Source organism: Xyrauchen texanus, chromosome 21 (assembly GCF_025860055.1).
Source record: "Xyrauchen texanus isolate HMW12.3.18 chromosome 21, RBS_HiC_50CHRs, whole genome shotgun sequence".
Lineage (NCBI taxonomy): Eukaryota > Metazoa > Chordata > Actinopteri > Cypriniformes > Catostomidae > Xyrauchen > Xyrauchen texanus.
The window spans coordinates 28999122-29014800 of NC_068296.1; the positions used below are offsets into that span (position 1 = coordinate 28999122).

A 15679-nucleotide genomic window follows, 5' to 3' on the forward strand; every position below is an offset into this window, starting at 1 on the left:
GCCACATCTCTTTATTAAGGCAGGCTCTTATCTTTTATACAAGCTGGAGCCAAGGCTGTACATGGTATGTATGGCCCCATCTCTGGCCTTCATCTAAATATTGGTGCCAAGGAATCGAGGGGGGGATATAAATTAAGTTCCGATAAAATTTGGGAAAGCTTTTTATTATTCTACAGGTCCATCTTTTTTGTCTTCTTTAATTTCCTGGTGCTTTTCTTTATCAAAGCTGTCCTGCTCTTATAAGCATGCTTTTATTTTCAAACCAAGGCTGGTGGTTGTGTTCCGATTTTTGTTTTGTTTTTGCTTGTTTACAATGTGTGGCCTGCGATGGACTGGCGACCTGTCCAGGGTGTCCCCTGCCTTTCGCCCAATGTTAGCTGGGATAGGCTCCAGCCCCCCGCGACCCTGTACACAGGATAAGCGGTTGACGATGGATGGATGGATGGACAATGTGTGGCTTCTGTGCATATTTCATGAAATGACATCTCTTGTATCTAGGCCTTGAATGCTGATATTAGTGTATCTCAAATAACTAAATGACCCCTTTGGTGGTTGTTTGGCACAGTTTAGCACTTACTAGCGCAAATCATTTCTCGAAATAGCTGTATCCTTTTTCTCCTCGCTTCAAATACACGGGTGCAGTACACTGGCCTGTTTAGCCATGGCGTTGCTGTGACTAGATATAGCGGGTACATCATGGTGCTAGCAACACCAGTGTCATGGGTCTGATTACCAGGGAATGCATGGAACACACTGATGAAATGTGTATACCAAAAGCACTGTAAGTCGCTTTGGATAAACGCGCCTGCAAAATGCATTCATGTAAATCTAGATGTGCTGGGTTATGGTGTGTTCACACTGACAGCGAATAAATCGCTGGAGGTCAGAAAGTCTCTTTGCTGATGGATGCTAGTAGGAATTCCTACTTGACTGCAGCGTCCAACTCTATCAGGAGGCGAATCACATGAGTTTAACTGTCTGCACTCTCGTTGGTAGTCTGTGTATAGAGTGCAACAGTGCCTGCCCACTTATTTAGCTGTCAGGGTTCTGGAAGTATTTTTCCCATTAATTTGGTTCATAGGCTTTTCATAAAATCCTCCATAAAAGAGTTGTAAGCCATGAACCAAATCGCAAAATTATAAACTTTGTTTTAAGGCAAAAAAAAGTATTTGAAAACTGGACAAAAAAAACAAGTCTGTGTACTTACTGTCTTTCATGAGGTAATGAACTACAATTCCATGAAGCATTGCAAATGATGTAATTGAATAAAAACAATGTGAATATATAAAACTATTGATTTTCAGTTGTTGATTATAAGTATAGAAACAATATATTTTACATTTATTACAAAATATTATATGTACAAATATATTAGTAGTTTAAGGGTGAAGGGAGACCAACTTTGTTGCATCATTCACAGTGCGTCTTGTTAGTGGGCGGTCGCTCCGAGGCACGTTTTACGGGCTTGGTTGAACGCAGTTCTCTGATTGATTTCTCTGCTGGTTCATGGGTAATGTAGTTGTTTACCACGATGTCCGCTATCAAACACAATTTTTAAACAATGAAGTTGAAATAACAACCTCGGAGCTTAAGGTAATTCTGTCTTTAAAGGTTTATATGTTAGCGTTAAAAATCAATAGGAAAAAAATGAATGGGATTTTTACTTGCTTACTGTTGCACAGCTGCTTATTTGAACACTGCTGAACTTTTTTGTATCACCAATGCTCATGTCACCTAAAATCAGCAACTCTTATTGAAATTACTTAAATAAGTGGTCCAGGTTCAATACAGTGTAAGATACAAAGTATCGACAGCATTTGTGGAATTTTTTGTTATTACACCCTGTACACAGGATAAGCGGTTGACGATGGATGGATGGATGGACAAAAAAAAAATTGTTTTTATCTCGTCCCTCATTAAAAAAAGAAGCAAACAATCACGGATACAGTAAGTCATTTAAAATGGAAGTGAATGGGGCCAGTCCATAAACGTTAAAATACACATAGGATTTACTGCCATTATGACATTACAGGATTTACATTGTCATGACAGTGAAGTTGTAATACTGGATATAAATTTACATAGAAAAGGTTAGTAAGTGATTTTATAACAATAAAATCTTGTAATGTTTATGTCTTGTGGCTATACTTTTGAAACAGTGAGTATTTTAATGTTTACGGATTGGCCCCATTCACTTCCATTGTAAGTGCCGCACTGTAACCCAGATTTTTCTGATTTTAAAGAATAAGAGGGACAAGTTGAAATTAATTTGAGTGGTAAATCATCATTATGCCACAAATGCTATTGATAAAGCTTTTAAGTTTAATTTGTATTGAACCCTGAATATTCTTTTAACCTTTATTCCTTAAAGTGGATGTGTTATGAATGACTTCTGGTAATTTTGTCACTACAAATCATTGTTAGTGTGAACACTTATCAGTGGATCTCCATATGAGCAGAACCAGACCTCTTTGGTAGTAACCCTTTCTTTCTCTCTTCCTAACCCCTTTCCCTCTACCCCGATCCCACAGCAGGCCTGGCCGTCTGGCACCCAACAGATCCTCCTACCCCCGGCATGGCAGCAGCTCGCCCATACATCCGTGCAACATGCCACTGTCATACCAGACTCCATGACCAGCTCGCAGCCTCTGGCCAACTGGAGGTGAGATACCACCATACCCTCACTGCTAAAGCGGACAGTTCTGCAGCCCTGTGATCAAGAACTTGCTACATAGTGCATCCCATTTTCTCTTAGACCTTGAGGCAAAGGGAGACTAAATTAATGAGTAACATTTGCAGCACCCTCGCTGTTTTTTTAAGCTGATCTGGTTCAGTTTCATCATGGTTTATGGGGACTCACATTGGTTTTAAAATCTATTAAATCTTCACAAATGCCAGCTGAAAAGGGATTCATCCTCTACATATGCTTGCTGATTCTAAACGAGTCTTGTGGAACTCAAAAGATCTATTTTAAGATATCTTCACTGGTGATTCATATATTTCACGACAGTTTGGTAGTGCCAGACTGGGTTTTAATAATCTTTTAGATCAATGGTTCTCAAGCTGGGGGCGTGGAGTGTTTGAAAGGGGGGCCCAAACATTTATAATTAAGTATTTATAATTATTCATTTATTACAGTTTTTGTTAATCGTGAAAAAGTGATCATAAATACTTAAGCAACATTTCATGTGTTTTGGAAGTATTCATTAATATTAACAAAATTATAAAAAGGATCCAGATATCCGGGAATGATGTAATTTGCTTGATGGCCTTTAATAGCAAAAGTGTACCATTAACAGTCACACTGTCTAAAGTAAATGCCTTGAAGCTTCATACGCAGTCTCGCAACACATCGCTAAATGGAAAACCTCACACCATTGGTGAGACATTGGTTTTGGGTGTGTTTAAATGTGTGCAGAATCATGTTCGGTGAAAGCTCTGCAGTGCAAATAAGTTCAATTCCATGTTAGAGAACAACAACTACTGGACTTAGTTAGGCAGAGCCCATACTATGCAATAAAGCTAGATGAGAGAATCGATGTTGCTGGACAAGCACAGTTACGCTCTTATTTTGGTTTTGGTTTGTGAAAGTCCAGAATATTGAGGAAGATGTTCTGTTTTGTCATCCTCTTCCATCCCACACAGCTGGCAAAGCGATTTTTAGTGTCTTGGACCATTTCATTCAAGATGAAAAAGTGGGCCTGGAGAAATGCAATGTTGGGTATATTGAGTGGATCGGTAACGCACGTTTAGCGGCTCCTCTAGCAAAATGGACCAATTGCATGATTCTGTGACTCACTGGCAGCCAAAAAATTCCCTAACAACTGGAGTATGTTTTGCAGCAAGCTGTACATGTAATTCATTTTATCAAGGCACGACCACTGAACTCACGCTTGTTTTCTTTAATGTGCCAGGAATTGGGGGTCTGAACATGAGCAGCTTCCCCTGCATACAGAGATCTGCTGACTCTCAAGAGGGAGAGTGCTGTAGCATCTTTGTGAGATGCAAGCCTTCTGCTTCTTGTTGACAGAATCAGTGCTTTTATTCCAAAATTTGACCTCTGGCGTGATCGTCTGACTGTTCCCGTGCTTATCCGATTTCACCAAGGAATTAAGCCGGTCTATAGATATCTCTCCTATTTCACCTGTAATATTAGCATACTTAAATGCACTGAAACAGCATCTCTGATCCTATTTCTCGAAGGACTACAGTTCCTTTTTGTGTTAGAGATCCATTCATTTGCACAGCTAAAGATCTTACTTTGGAAATGGAAGAACATCTTTTTGAATTAGGGAGTGACAGCAGGTAAAACATCTGTTTGGCACTTGTTCCCTTGCCTTGTTTTGTGTGGTATTAATGGACGAGTATCATTAGCTGTGTGACGCAGCTATAAAATTGCTTTTGCCTTTCGCCACCGCATATTTGTTCGAAGCAGGGTTTTCAAAATTGACGTTGCTGAAGACGATCTCAGACCTGGCCAATACTGAACCGTGGATTGAGCTTCTTTTCAGAACAATGCAAGCTCATCTTTCACACTGATAGCCCACATTTGATTGCATTTTTTTCTAGATGCATATAATAAAGCGTATGAAAAATTATTATTCTCCTTCATTGATTTTTCTTCTTTTTCAACAGTTGATTGTTCTTTATTAAAGAATCTTATCAAATTCTTATTCAATTTAAACTTCATATCCAATTCATCAATTTCTCAATGCCTGAAATGAAAAAAAGTCAGGAGCTTCAGTTAAAGTTCATATCAACCATCATAATGGGGAAAAAATTTGATCTATAGCATGGCATGATTGTTGGTGCCAGATGGGCTGGTTTGGAGTATTTGTGTAACTGCGGATCTCCTGGGATTTTCACGCACAACAGTCTGTACAATTTACTCCGAATGGTGCCAAAAACATCCAGTGAGCAGCAGTTCTGTGGACAGAAACTCCTTGTTGATGAGAGAGGTCAACAGAGAATGGCCAGACTGGTTCGAACTGACAAAGTCTACGGTAACTCAATCAGCAGGAGAGAGAGATAAGGAGGATCTGAGGACGCCAGAGAGAGAGAGACACAAACGGAGCAGTGTTTGTGTGTGTCTGCATGTCAGTGTTCTGCTGAAAAGAAAAGTTTTATGTTCTGTTGTGTTTAATTAAAAGTGTTTTTGGTTGATAACCCGGTTCCCACTTCCTCCTTTCTGACGAACAAGAGGCTTGTCTGCCACAGTGGTGCCGAAACCCGGGATTGGAGGAATGTAACATGGTTCGTTGTTGTGTCGGAAGGAGGAAGCTGGGACCAGGTGAACAATCCATGTCAGACCTTTATTGAATACTTTTCAGTGTATAACAAAAGCTCACTTTTCAGCAAGCACGTTCAACAAAGACACACATAGAGAGCTTTGTACGACTCTCTCTCTCTCTCTCTCTCTCTCTCTCTCTCTCTCTCTCTCTCTCTCTCTCCAGCTGTTCCTTATCTCTCTGTCTTATCTTTTGTGCACTCTCACATCCCAGCCATGTCCTCCTCCTAGTATATACTATATATACAGTATCTGACAAAAGTGAGTACACCTCTCACATTTTTATAAATATTTGATTATATCTTTTAATGTGACAACACTGAAGAAATGACACTTTGCTACAATGTAAAGTAATGAGTGTACAGCTTGTATAACAGTGTAAATTTGCTGTCCCCTCAAAATAACTCAGCACACAGCCATTAATGTCAAAACCGCTGGCAACAAAAGTGAGTACTCCCCTAGGTGAAAATGTCCAAATTGGGCACAATTAGCCATTGTTTCATGTGACTCTTTAGTAATACAAGGTCTCGGGTGTGAATGGGGAGCAGGTGTGTTAAATTTGGTGTCATCGCTCACACTCCCTCATACTGGTCACTGGAAGTTCAACGTGGCACCTCATAGCAAAGAACTCTCTGAGGATCTGAAAAAAAGAATTGTTGCTCTACATAATGATGGCCTAGGCTATAAGAAGATTGCCAAGACCCTGACACTGAGCTGCAGCATGGTGGCCAAGACCATACAACGGTTTAACAGGACAGGTTCCACTCAGAACAGGCCTGGCCATGGTCGACCAAAGAAGTTGAGTGCACGTGCTCAGCATCATATCCAGAGGTTGTCTTTGGGAAATAGATATATGAGTGCTGCCAGCATTGCTACAGAGGTTTAAGGGGTGGGGCCCTTAAGCCTGTCAGTGCTCAGACCATACGCCGCACACTGCATCAAATTGGTCTGCATGGCTGTTGTCCCAGAAGGAAGCCTCTTCTAAAGATGATGCACAAGAAAGTCCGCAAACAGTTTGCTGAAGACAAGCAGACTAAGGACATGGAATACTGGAACCATGTCCTGTGGTCTGATGAGACCAAGATAAACTTATTTGGTTCAGATGGTGTTAAGTGTGTGTGGCGGAAACCAGGTGAGTACAAAGACAAGTGTGTCTTGCCTACAGTCAAGCATGGTGGTGGGAGTGTCATGGTCTGGGGCTGCATGAGTGCTGCCGGCACTGGGGAGCTACAGTTCATTGAGGGAACTATGAATTCCAACATGTACTGTGACATAATGTACCAGAGCATGATCCCCTCCCTTTGGAGACTGGGCTGCAGGGCAGAATTCCAGCATGATAACGACCCAAGATGACCACTGCCTTGCTAAAGAAGCTGAGGGTGAAGGTGATGGATTGGCCAAGAATGTCTCCAGACCTAAACCCTATTGAGCATCTGTGGGACATCCTCAAACAGAAGGTGGAGGAGCACAAGGTCTCTAACATCCATCAGCTCTGTGATGTCGTCATAGAGGAGTGGAAGAGGACTTCAGTGGCAACCTGGGAAGCTCTGGTGAACTCCATGCCCAAGAGGGTTAAAGCAGTGCTGGAAAATAATGGTGGCCACACAAAATATTGACACTTTGGGCCCAATTTGGACATATTCACTTAAGGGTGTACTCACTTTTGTTGCCAGCGGTTTAGACATTAATGGCTGTGTGTTGAGTTATTTTGAGGGGACAACAAATGTACACTGTTATACAAGCAGTACACTCACTACTTTACATTGTAGCAAAGTGTAATTTCTTCAGTGTTGTCACATGAAAAGACAATCAAATATTTACAAAAATGTGAGGGGTGTACTCACTTTTGTGAGATTCTGTGTGTATATATATATATATATATATATATATACTATATACAGTTGAAGTCAGAAGTTTACATATATCTTAGTCAAATACATTTAAACTCAGTTTTTCACAATTCCTGACATTTAATCGTAGAACACATTCCCTGTCTTAGGTCAGTTAGAATCACTACTTTATTTTATGATTTGTTTCATCAGACCAGAGAACATTTCTCCAAAAAGTAAGATCTTTGTCCCCATGCGCACTTGTAAACTGTAGTCTGATTTTGGAGCGGTGGTTTCTTCCTTGCTGAGCAGCCTTTTACGTTATGTCGATATAGGACTTGTTTTAATGTGGATATAGATACTTGTCTACCCATTTCCTCCAGCATCTTCACAAGGTCCTTTGCTGTTGTTCTGGGATTCATTTGCACTTTTCACACCAAACTACGTTCATCTCTAGGAGACAGAATGCGTCTCCTTCCTGAGCGGTATGAGGGCTCTGTGGTCCCATGGTGTTTATACATGATTACTATTGATTGTACAGATGAACGTGATACCTTCAGGCATTTGGAAATTGCACCCATGGATGAACCAGTCTTGTGGAGGTCCACAATAGTTTTCTGAGGTATTGGCTGATTTCTTTTGATTGTTTTGAGGCACTTAAACAATTGTTGGAAAATGACTTGTGTCATGCAAAAAATAGATGACCTAAACAACTTGTCAAAACTATAGTTTGCTAATATTAAATCTGTGGAGTGGTTAAACAATTAGTTTTAATGATTTCAACTTAAGTGTATGTAAAGTTCTGACTTCAACTGTGTGTGTATATATATATATATATATATATATATATATATATATATATATATATATATATATATATATATTATACATTCTGAGTAAAGTCCAGGTGATCAGCAGTTACAGAAATACTCAAACCAGACCATTTGGATCCAACAGTCATCTAATGGCACATACTAATGGCTGCATAAATCATGCAGATACGGGTCAGGAGCTTCAGTGTATGTTAACATCAAACATCAATATGGGTAAAAAATTATGGCAATGATATGGACCGTGGCTTGATTGGCGCCATATGGGCTGCTTTACAAAAAAAAAAAACATCCAGTTCTGCGGACAGAAATACCTTGTTGATGAGAGAAGTCAACAGAGAATGGCCTGGATGACTCAGATAACCGCTCTGTACAATTGTGGTGAGAAGAATATCATCTCAGAATGCTATTCCGAGAGGTAGGTTGGCGCTGTTTTGGAGGTACGAGGGGGACCTACACAATATTAGACAGGTGGATTTAATGTTGTGGCTGATCGGTGTATAGTGTTGATGAAATATGACAATGTTTACTTTTAAGTGTTTATATTGTTATATGTTGTAGATTATTGTAGGCAGGGGCAGATTATGACTAGCAAGGTTCCCGGGATCAATTTTATTTTAATTCTTTTATAATTATGAAAGCTTTGAAGGGCTGAAAGGTGTGGGGCTCAAAAATAGTTTGGCCATTTTTTGGGAAATTCTGTTTGGAACGTCCCTACAGCTTAGCTACCATTATTATTCTTTCAAAAAGCCCTGCTAAATCATAATTTAAGACTTTTTAAAGTGTCCAAAAATCCCCTAGACTATATTACATTGACAGAATATTTAAATGAACTACAAGTCTGTTTTAGAATGTTCGTAATATCAAACTTCAGCTCTCAAAACTTACACACAAGCCCTTTAATGGTGCTCACGTGACTGAGCCGTTGAATTAGCCACGCCTCCTCATTCTAAATCCCCGCCCTCCAAAGATAATTGAGACCAAAACTGAGCAAAAGAGCAGCATTTTTTGTTCCTGAGGCTGTCAACGGTGTCACAATCGCATCCTCAACTGACAAACATTTATAGCCTTTATATCCATTATATCTGCTTCAAATACATCACTGAGCATTTTGCATACTTTTCCATAAAAATAAAAAAAAAATTGCTTACAGCACATTTAATATGCTTTAATGTGCTTTCTTCTTTCTTTATTTCTTAATGTTAAACCTGTACAAATTTCTAACTTTAAGCATTTTAAACATTCAGACCAACATTATAGTTTGTCTCAACAAACTTTACATACTGTATCTAGTTTATTCAGTACTTTTGAACCACACAAAGTAAAATATAAATATTTTCTTTTCCCAACCACAAGTTATTTTTTGTAATGTAGGGCAAACATGCAGTTGTAGCAATGAGTAGTGTATAATAAGTAGTTTTGTTCGACAGCCCTTTTATACAAAGAGTAAAGCTTAACAATATAAAGCCTGATGAAATAATAGTCTGAAAATTATATTTTTTAAACCAATTTTTCTATATAATAATTACATTTAAAGCACATGTTGCTTGAATTCAATAAATATTAATTTTGAAATATCAGTAACAATATAAACATTATAGTTAATTTTACTTAATCAAAATCAGCAAAGATTTCACACAAAAAAGATGAGTGCATTAAAATATGACTGTAGCTATTTTGGAAATTATTTTACAAGGTCTTCTACTTCCTGAAGAGCATGGAAACTTTCACCAGGTGGCGTTATAAGATTATAGAGTGGCTCAAAATAATTAATTAGAAACACAAAGGCAAAAGGCCTTATAAGAGGGCTGGGGGCCCTCATAGTCACAGGGCCTTGTTGAGGGTGTCTTGTATAAGCCACATATTTAAGCTTATACAAATATTTGTTTGTTGATGGGCAGCGAAACCTTGCTATAACCTACATGAAATGTTTCAGTGTTGAATGAACAACTGATCCTATTGATAGATTTAATTTATTGTTCTTGTGTAGGAAATAATGTATTAGCAGCCACACAATAAACAGTACATGACAAAAAGAACTACATGCTATACAAATAATCATATTTATTTGGACATACATTGTAAACATTGTATACAAAAGTTCAATGTTCTCTGTAAAGCAACTATAAAACAGTATGTATTATTACAATCACTGTACAAATTAATTTTATTGATACTGAATTAATGTCCACAATGTTTTCCAATTCACCTTTTCCCCTTAAAGGAAGACATACATAATACGATTAATATAAAACGTAATAAAACATATCACTACTGTACATGTCTCATCTAATAATAATGGTCTTTAACTGTAGAATTTAGCCATTTAGCATCACAGCATGAAAACAGTTGAAAACATTGTCACTACTCACAGAAAGTTCAGGATAAACACCATTCCTTTTTATATTCTGTAATAATGCCATGTCAAAACACGTGAAGCATTCACAAAGGCGAACGCTGTATAGAAATGAACAAACTCTCAAAATGCCTAATGAACTTTCAGCACACGTACACACACACACCTGTTAGCACAATAATGCTATTGTTTATGTAACGCATTGCACTCTGTTTCTGGACGTCTATCGTAGCCAGATCATAACAGTGGATCATATTATTATTATCATTAATATTTATAATATATAAGTAATCACTGCTGTTGACTTCTTGCCAGTAAAGTGAAAAGAGCAAACAAACAAATGATTCCAATCTTTTTCAAACCGATGTTCCTAAGTCAATCCTTCTATAGGCAGCTGATGGAAGAAACAACATCTGGGACTGGAGCGCTTTGCTTTGCGAGTGGTTTCTGATCATAACATTGCTGTTTTAGATACAAATTTAGTGTCTCTTGATTATTAGGATAATCATTAACTGCACACATTGTCCAGGGATTTCTTACAACATTTAAAAAGCAAGAATCTAACCACATGACATGCAAGCAAGCAGAGACTGGCTACACAGAAAACGCCGACCAATCTCACTTCATCTAGCCCACTGGAAATTCCGCCCAACGAACTAAATACAGTGGACTCGCAGAGAATATTGTAGTTGGGCTGCCAATATAAAAAAAAACTATTTGGCAGATTAACTGGCTTTCTTTCAACACATTATCAAATCAGCACAATCCAATATCGGTCAACCTCTAATTTGTATCTATTTATATAATCGTACATAAACCAATTTTAATGTGATAATTTTAATGCGGCCAAACGTTTGGAATAATGTACAGATTGTGCTGTTTTGGAAGGAAATTAGTACTTTAACTAACCAAAGTGACATACAACGATCACAAAGTATAGTCAGGACATTACTGATGTAAAAACAGCACCATTGTCTTTGTGTTTGTTTTTGAATCACCACACTATCCAGTAGAATGGCATGTCTTAAGGTCAATATTAGGTAAAAAAAAAAATGGCAAAAAAGAAACCGTTTTCTCTAGAAACTCGTCAGTGAATCATTGTTTTGAGGACTGAAGGCTATACTTTATTTATTTAGTATTTTTTTTATTTGATTTACTCCCCTTTTTCTCCCCAATTTGGAATGCCCAATTCCCAATGAGCTCTAAGTCTTCGTGGAGGCGTAGTGACTCGCCTCAATCTGGGTGGTGGAGGACAAATCTCAGTACCCTCCCTAGCAACCGGGCAAATTTGGTTGCTTAGGAGACCTGGCTGGAGTCACTCAGCATGCCCTGGATTCGAACTCGTAACTCCAGGGGTGTAGTCTTTACTCGCTGAGCTTTCCAGGCCCCCCTAAATTTTCTATTTATTAATGTCCTGACTATATTGTAGATGACTGACACATTTTGATCAGTTGAATGCCACTTTGGTGATTAAAAGTACCCATTTCTTTCCATAAGAGCAAAATCTGTACATTATTTCAAACCTTTGGCTGCCAGTGTATATAAACAACTAAAAAAAAAATACTTAAATGAAAGTTTTGGCCACATTTGACTGCATTTGTTCTTAGATGCATACTATTACGCATATATGAAAAATTATAAATAATGATTCATTGTTACTCACAATGACTCACAAAAACTCCTTTTGCAAATAGAATAGAAGAACAGGGAGCCCTGCAAAAGATAGCATTGCCCCCATAGAGCCCCCCCACTGACCATTGTGTCAGTCTGAGATTTCATAAAGAGACAGAAGCAACTGAGACAGCCGAAAGAGATTGAAAGAACTGTGGTGAATTCTCCAAGAAGCTTGGAACATCCTATCTGCCAACAACCAAGAAAACCTGTATCCAGGTGTACATAGGAGAATTGGTGCTGTTTTGAAGGCAAAGGTGGTCACACCAAATATTGATTTAGCTTTTTAATGTTTGCAGAACTTGGTATGACATTAATTGATAAAGGAAAACTATTTATGTCATTATTTTCTTAGACATCCTCACTGTGCAACATTTTTCACAAGTGCCTAAAACTATTGCACGGCAGTGACGTGCAGTGATGTCTTAAAGAGGCTAGGCACTGAGTTATGAAAGCCAGATTACCTGATTTATTGTTTAAGCTAATAATACGTAATAACAGTAAACGTTATTGCGGCATATCAAGAAATGTACAAATCAGGATGTATATCGTGTACACTCTCTCTCTCTCTCTCTCTCTCTCTCTCTCTCTCTCACACACACACACACACACACACACACACACACAAGCGTAAACGCACAAGCGCAGCATATCAAGAAATGTACAAATCAGGATGTATATCGTGTACTCTCTCTCTCTCTCTCTCTCTCTCTCTCTCTCACACACACACACACAAGCGCGTAAACAGTGAACGTTACGCATAAGCGCGGCATATCAAGAAATGTACAAATCAGGATGTATATCGTGTATTCTCTCTCTCTCTCTCTCTCACACACACACACACACACACAAGCGCGTAAACAGTGAACGTTATGCATTTATCAGATCCTTCAAATCCTCACAGTTTTCCTTTACCTTTTCATTGTGGTAGGTTATATTCAGCTTCCTTTGCTCATCAAGTGCAAGGTTGATCCGAGATTTTCCAAAGGTTTTCAGTGTAATTTGACACTGGATGTGAGCTGACGACTTTTCATGCTTGGTTAAAGCTGCTGGCAGGTTGTTCAAATCACAATATCCTGCTGAAGTCCAAACAGTCTGACTGGTTGAAAAAAGCAGGCAGGGATAGCAGTACAGCCGCTGATTGTTAGCACAGCCACATAGCCAATCTTTTCTTACATACCAATCAGTTTGAAATGATCGGATACTTTTTGGGCCCTTTTGCTGTACTAGTCCATCTAAGGCTGGCGTAGACCTCCCTCTTGCAATTAACTCATATTTGGTTATAAAATTTCCTAATTCCGTGATTACGGCCGGTGTTCTGTCATTTTGAATTTGGCGGGGATTAGGCATGTACGCTAGCTGTGGTGTAATGACGTTAGCCACGCAAATGTCCAGAAATATCTCGATTTTGATACCTAACGGAGATGATTACGGGCATAACATATTTACGTCAAAAGGCACAGCAGATTTGTGCTTTTTGCCGTACATGTTAAAGAATACAGGATCGAAGTGCGCATGCGCAACATGGGTTTTCCGCGTGTCGTCTGCAATGAATGGACCGTAAAAGCACTGCTTATTCTACCATTTGTTTTTAGTTGATTATGCGTAACTGCTACATTTGTCATCATAACGTCTAAACAATTGGAATAACACACATATTGCATGTATAAATCACAAGAATAAAAAGTAAAAATCCAAATACAAGTTTATTAATTAATAAACATTTTATTTTTGAATTTTGGCAGGGTAGGCAGTGCCTAGTTTGCCTACCCAGACCGCACGTCAGTGTTGCACGGTACTGTATATTACTCATAATAACTCATAATAATATAATCCACACTTTTAATAAAGTGACATTGGGGGGTGGGTGCCATTGAGAACCCGTCCTAGATTAGGTTGCTTAGTCTGCACCTACAAAGCCAACATTGAATTTATTAATTTATTAAGCCTTTGAATTATTAATTTAGAATGAAGAAAAATAATATTTTCTGGATATTCTGGTTCAGCATATTGTATTGGGGATTCTGTAATTAGAATTAATGTTGAATTCTTGTATTAGAGGCATTCTTGTCTCAGATCAGTGTGTGTAGAAGTGCTTCTTTGGCTTGGACAGCTTAATGGAGTCGGATCATGCTGACCTTTGTGTCTTGAGCATATTATGGATAAATGTGTGCTGACATCTGCACATCATCACTTTAGCGCCTTAAGCTCAGCCCACAGGGTTCAGTTGTCCTGAGACAGTCCTGTTGGAAAAGTGTCGCACTTTGACTGCAGAGTGAGGAATTTCTCCTCTGAGATCCATTGGAGCTCACTATGCTCTGTTTACTGCAGTCACTGCTGCCTCCTCTGATCAAATGTTGCACTACATATATTCTTCAGTTACAGTAGAAACTGTTGTAATTGCTGATTGCTGAAGATGGGATACAGTTCTAGATTCTGATCCCTAATAAAATGAATATGTTCAGACCTGCATGAAAGGAGCTGATAAGAAGCTTTTTAAGGAGCTTATTCTCAGTGTTGAGGAGGCAACCTTAAAACTTCCTACATGCTGCTCATAAAGTAGCAGTCAACCTACTCTTTTTAAAAAAGCTACTAACAAAATGACACTGCTAAATTCAATCAGATTATGAGAGGTTTTGAATGATACGTTCTGATAACCAAAAAGAATGTAACTTAGACAAAAACGTAATGAACAGCTGCATTTAGCTAAATAATTTATTTAGAAAATACAGTCTAGTCTTGCCTCAGGTGAATTTTATGTTTAGATAAATTTACTGGACAACAAAAGATATTGATTAAGGACAGCACTTTGTTTTAATACACTATTTATAGGACATGGATTAATTTTGTTTGTTAATTTTGTTTGTTTCAGGAATTCACATCCCCATGGCAGCCATTACAATCCCATTATGCAACAGCCGGCCTTACTGGCGGGTCACGTCACTCTGCCCTCTCAGCAACCTCTCAATGTGGGTGTGGCTCATGTCATGAGACAGCCATCAAACAATAACTCCTCCAAAAAAAACAAGCAGCACCAGATGAACAACAGGTCAGCCAACACATACATCCATAAGCCCTTTCCAACTGCAGGTACTAAAACCCATTTTAGGTAATTTTCCTCGGGAATAGTTCTTCCTGTCGTTTTCGCTGTTGAGGAAATGGAAGTGGAGCGTAGTTCTATTGGGAAGACCAGAAGGTGCACATCATCACATCATTAGCTGGGTAACTCCTATCCAATCGCACGTAAGCCAATGCTTTATAAGTTCGCTCACAATCTATCACATTGCTGTTTCGGTGTGCTAACACTGCAACCTCCACCTCTCCACCGCCACCAGTTGAGCCCTGTCCCGCAGGGGGGTAGGCTCCTCGCCCCTGCCTCCTATCTCCGGCAGGACATGACGGTTCCGGGTACAACTACCTCGGACTGCCGGACGGGGCCTACCCCAAAGAGAGAGACATCACCTTCCGTTTTACATCTATCAAATAAATGGTATCTCAAACTTCACTCAAGCCTGCGTGTCTTCCCTATAGAACAATAGTTCCTCGAAGCCATTTTTGGGGGACAATTTTAGCTCCTACTCTGGGTGGGTACATTTGGGGCATATAGGGACTTTGGGAGGTGCTGCAGCCTGTGATTGTTTAAAAACCCATGATGCATAAAGCATTGAAAAAGAAGAGGAGTCCACAGATGCCATTTTAAACAAAC

The 15679-nt window shown here is 39.0% G+C and overlaps 1 protein-coding gene across 3 annotated transcripts in view; it reads left to right on the plus strand.

Annotated features, from left to right (window-relative positions):
* Positions 1–15679, plus strand: part of hipk2 (homeodomain interacting protein kinase 2) — a 130923-nt gene that overhangs the window by 105148 nt on the left and 10096 nt on the right. For 2 of the 3 annotated variants that reach the window (XM_052152029.1, XM_052152031.1), the window contains exons 10-11: positions 2532–2662; positions 14846–15022. In XM_052152029.1, coding sequence (XP_052007989.1) covers positions 2532–2662; positions 14846–15022 — 308 coding nt within the window. The remainder of the gene's footprint in view (positions 1–2531; positions 2663–14845; positions 15023–15679) is intronic. The other variant, XM_052152030.1, reaches the window with a different exon arrangement.